The following is a 15,077-nucleotide window of genomic DNA, read 5'->3' as shown; positions in this document are numbered from 1 at the left end:
AATGTTTCTGACATTCTGATTATATACATTTTGTGTAAAACTTATGTATATTTGTCTACAGCATACTTTAACTGCGTCCATAATTTTCACAACGTACTTATATAAAACTCGAAATTAAACATTAATATGACATTGCTTATTGCACATAATTAAGTCCATTTCAAGTATGCTTTGCATAAATATTCTAATTAGTTATCTCATGTCTTTGTCAATTTTGTTTTATACAATCCTACTGCTCATATACAATACATTTAGTATTGGTTTTATACTTGTAACAATATTACTAATTATTATTAATATTGAAACTTAACTTTAAGCTACATTCTATGATCCTATAGTAATTATAAAGGCAAAGTGCGCATATCGACGTCAGCGTTAACATTTTCTGTTCTCTGTTTGATTGTTGCTAGTATTTCTTGTAGGTTTGATGGTAGAGAGATGTCTGCCAGGGGCACCACGGGCGGCGGCGTCAGCGGTCGAGATGGAGAATACGCCTCGTTCTGTAATTTAAAACACATGAATTTACCAAACAATAGTAATTTGAAGAGAAGCCAGTTAATTAGAACAACAATTTACTTTTGTGGGCCTCGCTTACTTCTAGAGGACGAAATTAGAGGGGGCAATAGAGGCATGTGGACATTTACAAAAGACATACAACAGCTGTCAATAGCATGTCACCGTTTGCTCTCGAAACATTAATCGCTAACCGCGCGCGCATTTGCCCCCACACAAAACTTGTCTCACCAATTAAATTAAAATTTTAACCCTGCGCCTTCCCCTTCCTTTTACCGTGCGATGTTAAAATTGTACAACACAAAACGGGTTAGGACCAAGTTACAAAACAAATTTACAAACCTCATTTGTAGCGGATGTGTCTCCTTGAGCCATTTTGAGAATTTGCTGTTTCTGCTCTTCTATCTGGCGGTTGAGCTCTTCCATCTTGGTTCTGAGAGTGTTGGACGACGGCGGCGCGGCGACGGCGTTGCCGCTGTTACCGCTGCTGCCGGTGGAAGACCCCGGGCTGTACGCCTCGTCGTCGTCAGCTGAAGCTGCAAATGAAATATGTAAATTTTACTCGTCGTACGTTGGAACTTGGAAGTGCAAAAATAAATGAGAATGATTGCAAATATCCAAACATATTAATAATTTCGTTTGCTTGGAATAAATTGCTGCATAGAAATAAAGCCGCCTTTTGTGTTTATATGAAGTTTATTAATAGTACTAAGTTTGTTATATTATTCCTATATACTTATTATGTTATGTGTAAATGCAATAAAGAATATTCATCCATTCATTCATTATAAACGCAAAAGTGCATGTACTGAACCAATTTTGATGAACGTTAGAATGAAAATAATTTAGGTACCGTGAAGATGCCAGTTTTTACAACGGCATAATGTTCTGTTTGTGCGCGAACGAAGTTGCGGGCAGAGTCTAATATATTATATAATTATTGTTTTATTTAAAATTTTATAACTCTGTCAGACCGTAAACTTCGACTGAGTAAACTCGATACTAATTACTAACCTAAAGTCGCGGCGATTTTGTCCTTGACGGAAGTAGAGAGCGCGGGCGACGTGTACGCCGGGAGAGGCAGCGTGCGGTGACGCGGCGATAGCGGCGGAGTGTACGACTTCTTACGGGACTCACGTACTACCTGCTTGCACAAGTATTACATTTATAAATTTGTTTCATAATAACAAATCTGTATAGGCCGAAACACAACCGCGTTGCGCCTTCGCACTGTTGGGCAACAACAATATTCTAAACTTTTAATAAAAAATAATAAAAACCGCCAATTTGTGTTGCGGTGCTGTTGAGTTTCGGCCCTTACTAATAATAATGTTACACAATAATAAGCTATTAGTTTTGTCCTTGTCTATGCCTCTTCACAATGGTCAATGGTCCATGCTGGCCCACTACAAGCCATCGCCATTGTGTAGACGGGGTAGTGGTGTATGATGACGGACGATGGTCTTGTCAGTATCGTATGTCTACACAATGGCGATGGCCTTTAGTGGACCATCATGGGCCATTGTAAATCTGAAGAGGCATATTTAGATTGAGTGTGTCAATTATTAAACTAGGTACCTCAGTACATACTCTTTATACATTACAGCAGTGTATAGTATTTAAAAGAGTTCGTCGGGACGAGCTCACTTGCACTTAGGGCCTGATTGAACCTACCGAGTAGACTGGCGAGACAGCGTTAACATAACGAATGGTGCTTGGTCGTGAGCTCTCTCAATCTACTCATTCTACTCGATAGCTGGTGTGAAGGCATTACTTAACCCACTTGCAGGTTGATCCAGTATCAGATACATTACATGCAATACTGCAAAGTGAGTACCCAGCCTTATATTCAATTTTTTTCCCTAACATAGAAAATATAGAAATAAAACACCAATCTAGGTACAGCTTTATAAAATATGTACAGATATCTTTTATTAGACGTCTTTTAGTACTTTAATAAATATATCACAGTATTTGAACATAATATGATGCAGGGGAAGAAATAAGGAACAACTTGTAATATTTATTAAATACAATAAATAATACTTTCAAGTTTCAACTTAATAACAATGGTTTTCTAATGTCTCTCGGGAATACATAATGGGAATATATAACGTAGAGACAAACTGCAATGTTTCTAATTTCTATGTTGCTATTCTGTACAACGTTTTTAATACTGTACTGAAAAACACGCTGCAAACTATGGTGCGCGGTTCTTCTATACTTAATACTGTCGATATGTTTGTACCGTAACTATTGACCGCGGGGGGCGGAGCTAACCTTGGCGGGGTGTGGCTCGGGGGGGGCGGGGTGTCGGCGGCGGCGCTGTCGCACTATGACGGCGAGCAGGAGGTGCGTGCGCGAGTCCGGCGGCGCGCGGTCCAGCGGCAGCAGCGCGCGCGGTAACGTCGCGCCCGCAGAGAGCGGCACTATGTAAAGGTCCTTCACTGTCGCCGTATTAGTCACCTTCACTACGCCCAGCCTGCAACATGCGAATGCACAATTATAGTGCTTAATGCCTCCGTGGTCCAGTGTTTTAGAGCGTGGCTCTTGACTCGGAAGTCGTTGGTTCGATTCCCGCATTGGAAACATCCAAGTTTGGTTAGGAAAATGCAGGCTGATCACCTGATTGTCTGACAAATAAGATGAACCATGCGTCAGATGGGCATGTAAAAAGTCGGTCCTGCGCCTGATCTCTCGCCAGCCGTGTCGGTCTTCCGGTTATGAGAGTAAAGGAATAGAGAGTGCACTTGTGTAGTGCGCACACACTTGGGCACTATAAAATTACTCCTGCGTAACTGGCCTGGTTTCAATGAAACTGGCCACCGTCACCGAAACCATAGTGGCAGTATTATTATAGTGCTTGTTTATATTGTACAGATTACAGGACATTCGTTTGATGTTTTTTTTTAGTGAACAAGCTAAACTATTTCACAATAATATTTAGTTAGGAATACTTGTGTACCACCTTACAAATTAAAGATAGTTACAAAATGAATAAGATTTGCAATGTTTTATCCTTGCTGGTTAAGTTACAAAATTCACTTGACAAACAAGGACCAAACATAGTGTAAAATTGTTTATGTGAAGGGCGTTTTTGTGTAGGATGTTGGGCGTGCCAACACTGCACTATTACAGAAATACTTACCTATTGCGCGTACTCAAATAACTATACAATGCAATATACTGCATCTTTTCTTCGTCATTTGCAGCTTGGAGTTTCAATATTATTATATCTTTATTGCTGGCTCTCTTCATTTTACTTATATAGTCCCACACTGTATCTGGGTTTATTCTGCCAACTATATCTAATTCTGGAGTGAGATCTTCTTCTAAATCTAATGCATTACCCGATACCTGTAAAATATAAAATATTTGTAAGTTGTTTGTTTGTTATATTCATTCATTCAAAGCATTACAATAATTCTACAAGAAAACAATATGACAGTAATTTCCCATACAAAAACCTAAAAGGTTTATCTGTTTGGGAGAGACATTCTGTTTACATACTATTCTTAAACTACTTTAGTATATTATTTTGTATGTTCTCTTACATAACATTTTAAGTTAACAATTTATTACAAAGTAAACAAGTATAAAATATATTTTTGAAAAATAAACACAAAATAGAATTCATACCTCATGTGCAGCTACATAAAACCTTGCAACATCAACCATGTTGATACAACCATTCCAAACGGTTGCCACAGAGCTATCCATTGTGCTAGTGGGCTCTTGATCACTTTCTACTTCTGAAAAAAAAATTGGGAATACTGGCTTTATTATTAAATATAGAAAAGATTTTTTTAATGAATTATCATGGCTTTTGTTTTATTAAAACACCACAAAATGTCTTTCTTACCTTTATCTTGTTTTTCAATATATCTATCAGCGAGTATACTGGAGCCAATCGAAAAATCTTTTGTTGTGTCATAATCTGCCCCTCCGTAATCAACAATGTCATTCTTGTAAATCTCCTCATAAACATCATCCTTGGATTTCCGCAAATCCTCTTCGGAAAAAGCGGATGTTATCATAGGTTCATGAGGATCGTATTCTGGATGTGCCTCTTTCGTCATTGCAGATTTCGGTCTCTCTATTGAATCGGAATCAGTTGAACTAAAAAATAAACAAAAAGCATGTGACATTTTAGTATGAAGCCTGGTATACAAATTCGCGTTTAAAAAAAAGTCATTTTGGTGGCAAGAGATGAAACATATTCAGATCATATCCGAAACCGTATTAGTTATGACATTTTACCGAAGAGTATTTCCTATTTGTATTTTGATGTACTATATCGATTATCACATGTTTCATCTCTTGCCGCCAAAATGAGGTTTTTTTCCAAAATTTCCAACTTTAGGTATACCAATTATTCCAATTCCAACTTTAGGTTCCTTGCTCTTTAACATTTAAAAATATTTGTGTTGAAATATAAAAATTAAACCCTGTTTTACTTGTTTACAGAAAGGACAAACACAACTTTTTATCGCGACAAAATGAATACACGCGTAAGAGAGCTTTCAATTAACGAAAAATGTATGATGAACTTACTCATTCTTCTTCCTATATGCTGTCTCCTGAGACTTAGAGCGTAGTTTGGTCTTGTCCTCGGTACTGGACCTGTGTTTGGAGCGCGACCGCCGCCTCCTCTTCTGTTTTAGACTGTCCCTGGAGCTCGAGCGACGCGACGACCGCCGCTTGCTGGAGCGAGTCTGCTCGCGACTCCGAGACGACGATCGCGAGTGTTCTTTGGATTTCCTCTTTGATCTGTCCCTCGATCGCGACCTGTGTCTTCGATCTCGCGATCCCGACTTGTCTCTCCTCGATCGTTCTCTCGATCTCGACCGCGACCGGCTCTTTCTCTCCGATCTACTGGACCGACCGGACCGACGTGACGAGCGATGTTCCTTGACCTTCTGATCTGACTTCCGCCGAGACGACTGCGACTTCCGGTCATCCAAATCACGCTTCGACTCCTCGTCTCTCTTGTCTTTCTTTGACAGTTGGGATTCATTTTCCTTGTCTTTCTTTCTGGTGCTCCTTCTATCGGGCACCTCTATCTTTGGCCTATGATAAGGATATAAAATTAAAATATATGGCATTTTCAATATTGCTGTCACGTTTATAAATACACATTTAATTAATATAACTTAGATCATAGGTTCTCAACGTGGGCGATAATGCCCCCCTGTGGGCGTTTGAGACTTTCGGGGGGGCAGTAGAAAACCCAGAGAAAATTAGGGGGCATTGAGATGGCGCAGACGGGGCGTGGGTAGATTAAAAACTCTATAAATATCTATAAATTAAAAACTCTATAAATGTCTATAAAGGCAAAAAATACACGCAAATCACAATCACGTAAGTAAAATTAAGATGGGGGGCTCTAGAAAAAAGAATATTCTCAAAGTGGGCGGTGAGCAAAATAAGGTTGAGAAACTATGGCTTAAATGAATACTTACGTCTCTGGTTCTTCAGGCGGTGCGTCGCCGTCGTTCAAGACGGAGACCAAATCCTCTACAGCCACGTTTGGGTCTAATTCTGTAGACACAGACTCCTTTGTTTCCATTACCTAAAATATTGACAAGAATTTAAAAAATACACTAAGTTTTCTATAATATCTATGGACGCTTCTCACCACGTCTATATTTATGTAAAGAATTTTACGCAGTGTTTTCTTACCTCTTCACCTTTGTGGGTTTTCAAGACATAAGTTTTGCTGGCCGCCAGCAAGTCTAATTCTGATTTTTTTATCAGTTCTAGCTGATGTTTTGCTTCCTTGTCTCTCCATTGTGCCAATTCCTGGCTAGCTAACTCTTCAGGTGACAATCTGACCTGTTGGAAAAGTAAAATTTATAACATAATATTAAATATTTTATAATATACATAATAATATAAATATTAATTAATAAAATAAATAAATTAGAAAGAATATAACTATTATTGGCTTTAATAAAAAATATTCTGATATTATTTTTAAAACTTACCAGCTGTTTAGGTGTTATAGTGCGCTCACATATCTTCTCCCAGAGCGAAAGATTTTTGCGATCCTTAATATTGAACATGAGAGACCTGTACTTGGCTTTGTATTTCATGCCGACGTCCCTATTGAAGAGCTCGTGAAGTTCAGACTCGGTCTCGTATGCAAACTCTTGTATCTCCTCGTCTGTGAACTTGGGTCCCGTGGTCTCTCCCATGCGGATGGTCATCTGCTCGTGAAGGGCTTTCCTCACATTCTCTCGTATCGGCTCCTCCGAGCTCATCCTGTTCTGCCTCTTGTCCGGCGTATCTTTCCGCTTCGACGTCGACGGCGTAACTGCCGGCTAACAATTATCGTCAGTTTGTGAAGTTCAGGGTTTAATCATAACGCAAACAGAACAAGGTTAATGACAATATTCGTATCAGTGTGAGGTTCTGCATTACATAATTTTAATAGTGTTTCAGCTCACATAAGTAGTATGTACATGAATTATATATTTATAGTAGGGTATTTCTTTCGTATAAAAAAACAGGTTAAAAATTTCAAAAATTTCTTGCTATCTTCAATAGCTAATTGAATTTATAACAAAAAATGTATTCAATACTACACTTTATTAAGGTATTTTGCTTATATTTTATTTGCTGAAAATTTTTCGTATAACAAATCGAAATATTTCAGTATAATTTTTTGCCTACTAAACAATATACTACTTCCATATTGGATGAGGAAGTACTGAGAAGTGAGAAGTGATACATAGCCTTCTAGGTATACAAAAAGCTATACTATGCCATTTTCGACCTTGTGTTCTAAACCATAAAATCTAATCATGATTGGTTTGTCTCGGCGTGGAATTTTTATACGCCAAAAATCAAGATAACAATTTACGAGTGTGCTCAATGTGAATAACAAAGTACCATAGATTACTACTGCCATGACATACCACTTTATAAGAGTATCGAAATATGAAATACGTATTGCTAATCGGGAGTCGCACAAAAACATAATATTATTCGATTTTAGGGAGAAAAATGTTTTCGTAGACAAGGAAGGGAGACAAGTAATCATTGCTCAATAGCCATAGTGTATTATAACTAGTGACCATGCTAAATCCATACTAATATTATAAATGCGAAAGTATCTCTGTCTGTCTGTCTTGCTTTCACGCCAAAACTACTGAACCGATTGCAATGAAATTTTGTACACAGTTATTCTAGAGTCTGAGAAAGGACATAGGCTACATTTTGATGTGGGAAAATATCTTATTTCCATGAAAATATCGATGAAAATGAATTCGCATTGCGCGTGGCCAGCGCTCATCCCGGGGGTCCTGGGTTCGAGTCCCGCAGGCGGAACAAAAAGTTTTCAATGTTCCTGGGTCTTGGATGTGTATTAAAATAAAATTTCAAAAATCTTAAACATATTTTATGTATAATATTATAAAAAATCCAGAAATATATCGATGCAATGAACATTTTAGTTCTAATACGATTCAGCAGATGGCGTTTTATTTTTTACTTTATTGTAACATAGATCTAATCATACTTATTAATTAGTATGTTTTTGTTTATAGTTTTTAATACGTTAGAATATTATGTTTAATAATATTATCACTTGGTATAATAATAATCAATCTATCTTATCTTATAGAACTCCTACTGCATTTCTAATCCATACTATCCATACTAATATTATAAATGCGAAAGTATCTCTGTCTGTCTGTCTGTCTGTCTTGCTTTCACGCCAAAACTACTGAACCGATTGCAATGAAATTTTGTACACAGTTATTCTAGAGTCTGAGAAAGGACATAGGCTACATTTTGATGTGGGAAAATATCTTATTTCCATGAAAATATCGATGAAAATGAATTCGCATTGCGCGTGGCCAGCGCTCATCTCGGGGGTCCTGGGTTTGAGTCCCGCAGGCGGAACAAAAAGTTTTCAATGTTCCTGGGTCTTGGATGTGTATTAAAATAAAATTTCAAAAATCTTAAACATATTTTATATATAATATTATAAAAAATCCAGAAATATATCGATGCAATGAACATTTTAGTTCTAATACGATTCAACAGATGGCGTTTTATTTTTTACTTTATTGTAACATAGAACTAATCATACTTATTAGTTAGTATGTTTTTGTTTATAGTTTTTAATACGTTAGAATATTATGTTTAATAATATTATCACTTGGTATAATAATAATCAATCTATCTTATCTTATAGAACTCCTACTGCATTTCTAATATATGTGACAAGTTGACAACAGAAGGCGCTCTAAAATAAAGGAGTTCGAGTGTACCGTGTTGGCCTATATTCCATCCAGAAAATATATCAATGCAATCAACATTTTAATTCTAATATATGAAAACAGATGGCGTTTTATTTTTTACTTTATTATTGTAACAGAACTAATCATACCTACTTTACTATATAATATTGTTTTTATTCATAACTAGCTGTTGCCGGCGACATCGTCTGCGTGGACTTTAGTTTATAGCGCGCGGTATCAACAAAATTTGTGTCAAATTTAAAAACTTTTTAAAACCCTGGTAAGTGGTACCCCTCTTAGGGCCGCGCTACACCGGAATGGCAGCGCTGAAAGTGCTCGCCTCGCAAGGCAGCGTCATTCCGGTGTAGCGCGGCCCTTAATTAATCAAAATACCCAAAAACAGCTGTGCAGTGTGCACATAATCTATACTAATATTATAAATGCCAAAGTATCTCTGTCTGTCAGTCTCGCTTTCACGCCAAACGCCAAAAGTATCTCTGTCTGTCTGTCTGTCTGTCAGTCTCGCTTTCACGCCAAACGCCAAAACTACCGAACCGATTGTAATGAAATTTTGTATACAGATAGTCTAAAGCCTGAGAAAGGACATAGGCTACTTTTTTACTGGAAAAAAGGGTTGTAAGGGGGTGAAAATGCGTAAATTTGTTCAAATTAAGTTAGTTCCAACAATTCATAATAGATGGCGCCGTGCGTCTTCTACATCGCGCTGACGCTTGCTCAAAAGTCTTTCTATAAGACGTGGTATCATCTTACATTTAAGTTTCGATTTTTTTCGATTGTTATATCTATTCTACGGTAATTAATAACTCAGTACTTTATCTGTGCAGTGACGTAACCTTAAATCTATCAATGATAAATAGTTTATGGGTAAAGTTGTGTAATTGGAGGGCTAAATAAGCTTTAAAATTTGGCATAAAATATAAAGTTTAATATAAAAAAATGAAATACTTATTGTGTGCACACTGCACAGCTGTATTGATTTAAGGGGTACCAGGGTTTTTTTATAAAAGCTTTTGACACCAATTTTGTTGACATCGCGCGCTATAAACTGAAGTCCACGCGGACGAAGTCGCGGGCAACAGCTAGTATAGAATATAATATTAATAATTCAAGCTTACCTTTTCAGCAGGAGTCTGGGTGCGACTTGTTGCCCTCACGATCTTCTTAGGTTCAGGCGGCGCTTTGGAAGATTTCGGTGTATCAAACATGTTCGTTTGTTGTAACCTCGGTGTTCCTGGCGTTCTAGGCTGCGGCGATTTCACTTCCTCAGTGGGAGATGTCATCTGAGACATCTTTAACATCTGTTGAGACCTCGGACTCTTTAACAAAGTGGGCTGAATCTTTGTTTGAACATTTTCTCTCCTTCCCAGAGTGTCTGCTTTCTTCACTGGAATTAGCTCAGGTTTTCTCGTTTGAATATTTTCTGTTTTCTTCACTGGAACATTTTCTATTTTCTTCACTGGAACATTTTCTGTTTTCTTCACTGGAACATTTTCTGCTTTCTTTGGTATTCTAGCAAAGTTTAATGTGGTTTGAATTTTATTAGGTTCGGAAGACTTCTTTCGCGCCAAATTCGGTTTTATCGTGCTCAATGTTCCAGGACGAACGACCTCGAAAGTTGGATTTTTCTGGAGCCAAGCCTTTAGATTTTCAGCTGTAGGTGCATTCGGACCGGCAAGTAATCGTCCAGATTTTCGTTCGTACACAATTACCTGTAAAGCACAAAGGATAATAAAGGCTATAGGATAATGAGCAAAATAGAGGAATTCTTATGATGTATGGTTAATTAGGTTACAATATAAATTTTTGAAAGCGCTCATGATGTTTGATTATTAATGACAGAATATATGAACTAGCCGGTAAAGCTATTTAGACTACACAATAAAATGTAGGGTTTATAAAATATATAACCCACAAAATTTTCCAGAGCCCACAATGAAAACAACATGATGGTGCGCTTACCCTGGACTCAGAATGTTTTTCTGTTGTTTTGATGCTGGTGTTTTCACTTCTTGAGGTACCAGCTTGAGCCCCAAGCGAGTCCTGCGCGTGTTTCAGTATACATGCGTCACTACAATATATGCTGCTAGCCCGAGCAGCTTTCTTGCAAACAATACATATTGTTTTTGGGGCTACCTCTTTAGTATTAGCAGATAATGGTGTACTTACTCCGTCTTCCTTATTTGTATCCCTTTCAGCCGTGATCATCTACAAAAAAGCGTTAAGTCAGTAATACAAGAATAATATTACATCAGGATGGATTCCTGTGCCTAATTTTATTTACCATTAACAAAAAAGAATGTATAGGATTTAAAAGCTAAACTTACTTTCACAGGATTTTTAACTGCACCAGCTTGTGATTTAGCCTTCTTAACACAATTGGGACACCTCCACTCAATGCCGTCTTCTTCCATCTGTTGGCCAATGGCCTTTGTGATGTTGACACACTTGCCGTGGAACCAGTCCTCGCATCCATCACAACATATCATGAACCTATTATTATGCGGCTGCTTACAAATACACCAGAGCCTAGAAAAACCGTGAGATTTTTAACACCTATCAAGATAACCTAAGTAAAAAATTATCTTTATGGTACTAGTAAATTAAATGTGGCAAATGACAAAAATTTAATTTCCTTTTTGATGTAGTAGGTGCCAGTTGGCAGCGGGCGACATCCTATGTATTTCTATGAAAGTGTCGCTAGCTGCGCAGGGTATTTCACATTGCATAATGTCAATACTGTAGTGGAATTTATAGAATAAACACCTACCTATTTGGATCATCCTCTGAATTCCAACTTTCTTGAGATTCTGCTGAAGTTTTTTCAATAGCTTCAATTTGACTGGCAACTGGCATTGGAGCTACCACTTGCTCCTGTTTTTTGGTTATCAGCTTCTTGTTGGAATATTGTCTGGACACCGGGGTTACAATCGGCTCGGGAGTGAGTGACACTGGTGGATTTGTAATGGGTGTTGAAACAGGCTCAGGGGGCATCACTGATTCAACTTGGTTCTTGCGTTTAGATGCTCTCGTCGCTGGAGCCTCAATAGGTGGTAGTGTAATGACTCTACCGTCGCGCCGAATAATCTCAATAGGATCTTTTCTAGGTTGCATAACCTTGACAGACTTGACAGGTGTCTGTGCGTAAGCATTAGGAGTGGGAGTTTGGGGAAGTGGTTGAGCTACTTCAGGCTTCATTGTCACAGCATCCACTTTCCCTAGAACTTGTTTATCAATAACTTCCTGTAAGTTCTCAGAGCTCTCAACCAGCTGAGCGACATGCATGAGTAGATCTTCAGTTAAACCATCCTCCTCTGGTTGTAGACCAGCTAGTAAATCCAAGGTTGGTGAGAGAGGTCCAGCTAACCCAGGGCTATTGATAACATTTGCTGTAGAGATGGTCGGCTGAGATTTACTGGCGGTTTGTGGGGGATCCTGGAGTATCTGAGCTAAGCTCGCATCATCCAGTTGAGGAATAGGATCATAATTTTTATTACCCTTCTCAGTGACACTGGAAAGTTTCAATTGTTTAAGTTGGGGTTTCTGCAAAGGCACCGACTTTTGTTGATCAACATTTTCTATGAGTTTGGAAGAGTCCTCTTTTTGTGCCTTGTCAATAGCACCAATCTCCTTTTCTGGTTTACCAGGTAGCTTAGTCTCTGTAGACACTCTTCGTATGACATCAGGTGTCGAAAATAATGAAGACATGTCCGACAATAATGCATTTACATGTGCTGGTGTTTTTCTCTCTTTCTTTGCCGACTTTGGAGTAATTTTAGAGAACAGCTTTTCTGTATCAATAGTTGCACTAGATGGATTAGTAACAAGTGAAACATTAGCCATTTGATTGAGTTCGCCTTTCTTATCAATCAAATTCTTTGCCAATACCCTTTCTTTCAGCTCTCTCTTAAGCAAATTTTTATTGGCTTTGAGTCTTGGTGTGAGTTTTGGATCCAACTTTGTGCTCTTAGTTGATTGAACTGATTTCAGAATCCGTGGTTTTGATTTTACTTTTGCTTTAACTTTATGACTTGTGGATTTATCTTTGGAATCCTTATAGTCAGAATCTGAATCTCTATCGGCGGGGCTTTCTCCGGAGGAGCAAGCCGATGACGAATCAGAGGGTTCATCAGATTTTTGTGCCTCATTTTTATTATCATCAAACGACTTCGCCTTTGAAAGAGGTAAGGGTTTGTGAAGAACATCCTTGCCTTTTATTATCACCGGTGAATCTTTCGGGTTTATCAAAATCTTTTTACCCTTGGGAATGATTTTCTGGTCTAATATGGTAATTTTTTTAGGTGTAGAAACTGGCTTCGGTGGTGTGGAATGACTAATTTCAATAACAGGCTCATCATATCCCATCAAAGCATCCTGACTCTGGGGCAAGGATTGACTCGGTGATGTCAGTGGGGTATAACAATGATCATTATGAAATCCCAACAGACTGTTTTCTCTTGTTTCAATTCTAAGCGACTGCAACATTTCAGCTCCACTGTCTGCAAATACGGATTAAAAAAATTAATTCAAGGTTTAAAAGAATTAAAAATAATTATTAACTTTATTTTGATGTTGTTGAATAAACATGCACACACCATATTTGATTATGCTGTCTGGTTCGTCATAGTAGCTATCTACAGATAAAGTGACATGTGGAATTTTTTCATCTAAATCACTTTCAGAATCTGTTGCATCGTCAGGTCTTCCTTCGTGACCAACACGGACCACACTGATGCCAGCGGCTTGAGATCCATCGCTTCCTAAAATACAGACTAAGTGTAAGAACTGGAAAGGAAAAGGTCCTCCTTTCCTAGTATAAATATTACTTTATGTATTTAATTTAAAAAAAAACTTTAATATAGTGTATGATACAAACTTACAACAATAATTTATTCAATGATTTTGCTGCTTGATAAAGTTTAACACAGGGGTTCCCAAACTTATTTTGTCTACTGCCCACTTTGTGAAGAAATATATTTTTCCGCCCCCATTGTTTCTCCTACTTTCTTATTTTTATTTAAAGTAAGGAGCTTATGCCGCAAAATTTTATAAAAATAAATTCAAAATGCCAAATTAGTCGTTTTCAAACCATATTTTTACCATTACTACTGACTTAATTTGCATTCCCGAATTTTCGCCAATTCCGGAATTCTGGGATTTTTGTAATAAAATAATAATATTATATTCTAAGAAGTCCCCTCAAAAACTTGCTAGTCAAAAATTAAAATTAATGCGAAGGAATATATGTATGTCATTTAAAAATTAAAATGCATCCAGAAGAAATGAAATTACAGATCACCCCCCAAGCCTCTACACAACTCCTCCATTTTTTTCTGGGTCCCACACCCTTTAGGCCTTCAGCGCCCACAAGGGGGCGTTATCGCCCACTTTGGGAAAGGCTGGTTTAACACAACAATTAAAATTATTTCAATATTTTTCAAACACAAACATTTCTCCAAAGCATTGGCACCTATAGGTAGGCAATAGATATGACATTATGAGTTCCTGAAAATGCCTTATTAAGCAAATTTGATAATAAACAACGCTTTAACGCTTGATAGGCGCATTTGGCGGGAAAACGTATTATTGTTTACATTAATACAACTACTAAGAAATTAGATTTCTATCAAACTAGACTAGACTTTTTATAGGTTTTAAATAGGTTTATTAAATAATACTTCTAAAGTAATTGTGATGAATATTATACAAAATAACGTGTGCAGCATCTTTCAAAAGAGTGCATTACATGCATGTAAATAATGGCCAGTACGATGCTGCGTATTCCATATTATAACAATTGTGAAGTATATTCATTTTTGTTTGTGTAAATTAATGAGATATTATGATCTAACTTACCCATAAGAGTCCCCAAAAGTTTTTGATCTACAGAGAGTGATCCATCTTTGTTTACAATAACAACAACCGAACTATCTGTTTTCGTTGAAGGTCCATTAAGGTCCGTATAGTTAGTAATCACGGTATTAGACATTTCTGCAAGTATTTCGAAAGCGAACGCACAGTAACTTCTCTATTTTTAGCCCGTATTGGGAACATTTGCATGGCGTCTATCTATAAACACGCTTGCCGCCATTTTGAAATCAATCTTGGTGTATAGCGAATTTGCACAGCTCACACTATTTCACATAAATCTACAACTAAATTAAAACTTGGGATAAAGACAAATATTTAATTTTCCTTGAAAATGTTTACAACATGTGTGTAATTTTTAATGACATTTCTTTTTATTTTATCAATAAATTGACAACACGCATGACGCACACCGCGCATCAAATTTTA

The 15,077-nt window shown here is 37.4% G+C and overlaps 1 protein-coding gene across 3 annotated transcripts; it reads right to left on the bottom strand.

Moving 5' to 3' along the window:
- Positions 1-71: 71 nt before the first annotated feature.
- Positions 72-15,044, bottom strand: LOC121730123 (death-inducer obliterator 1). Of its 3 annotated transcripts, none has more exons than XM_042118997.1 (17): positions 14,637-15,044; positions 13,376-13,540; positions 11,551-13,279; positions 11,108-11,309; positions 10,950-10,988; positions 9,899-10,492; positions 6,501-6,836; positions 6,196-6,348; positions 5,976-6,085; positions 5,068-5,583; positions 4,376-4,632; positions 4,153-4,265; positions 3,662-3,870; positions 2,794-2,995; positions 1,528-1,657; positions 856-1,049; positions 72-500 (listed from the first exon to the last, which is right to left on the bottom strand). In XM_042118997.1, the coding sequence occupies exons 1-17, from the start codon at positions 14,767-14,769 to the stop codon at positions 342-344; spliced, it is 5,241 nt and encodes a 1,746-aa protein (XP_041974931.1). In that variant the 5' UTR covers positions 14,770-15,044; the 3' UTR covers positions 72-341. The 3 variants fall into 3 exon arrangements, with proteins under 3 accessions (XP_041974931.1, XP_041974929.1, XP_041974930.1); XM_042118995.1 differs by having other exon boundaries at positions 10,743-10,988; positions 14,637-15,043; XM_042118996.1 differs by lacking the exon at positions 13,376-13,540 and having other exon boundaries at positions 10,743-10,988.
- Positions 15,045-15,077: the final 33 nt, after the last annotated feature.

The sequence above is a fragment of the Aricia agestis genome, chromosome 9 (genome assembly GCF_905147365.1).
Source record: "Aricia agestis chromosome 9, ilAriAges1.1, whole genome shotgun sequence".
Taxonomy (NCBI): Eukaryota; Metazoa; Arthropoda; class Insecta; order Lepidoptera; family Lycaenidae; genus Aricia; species Aricia agestis.
The sequence above is the reverse complement of the archived record's forward strand: the minus strand, read 5'-3'. Positions and strand labels throughout refer to the sequence as shown.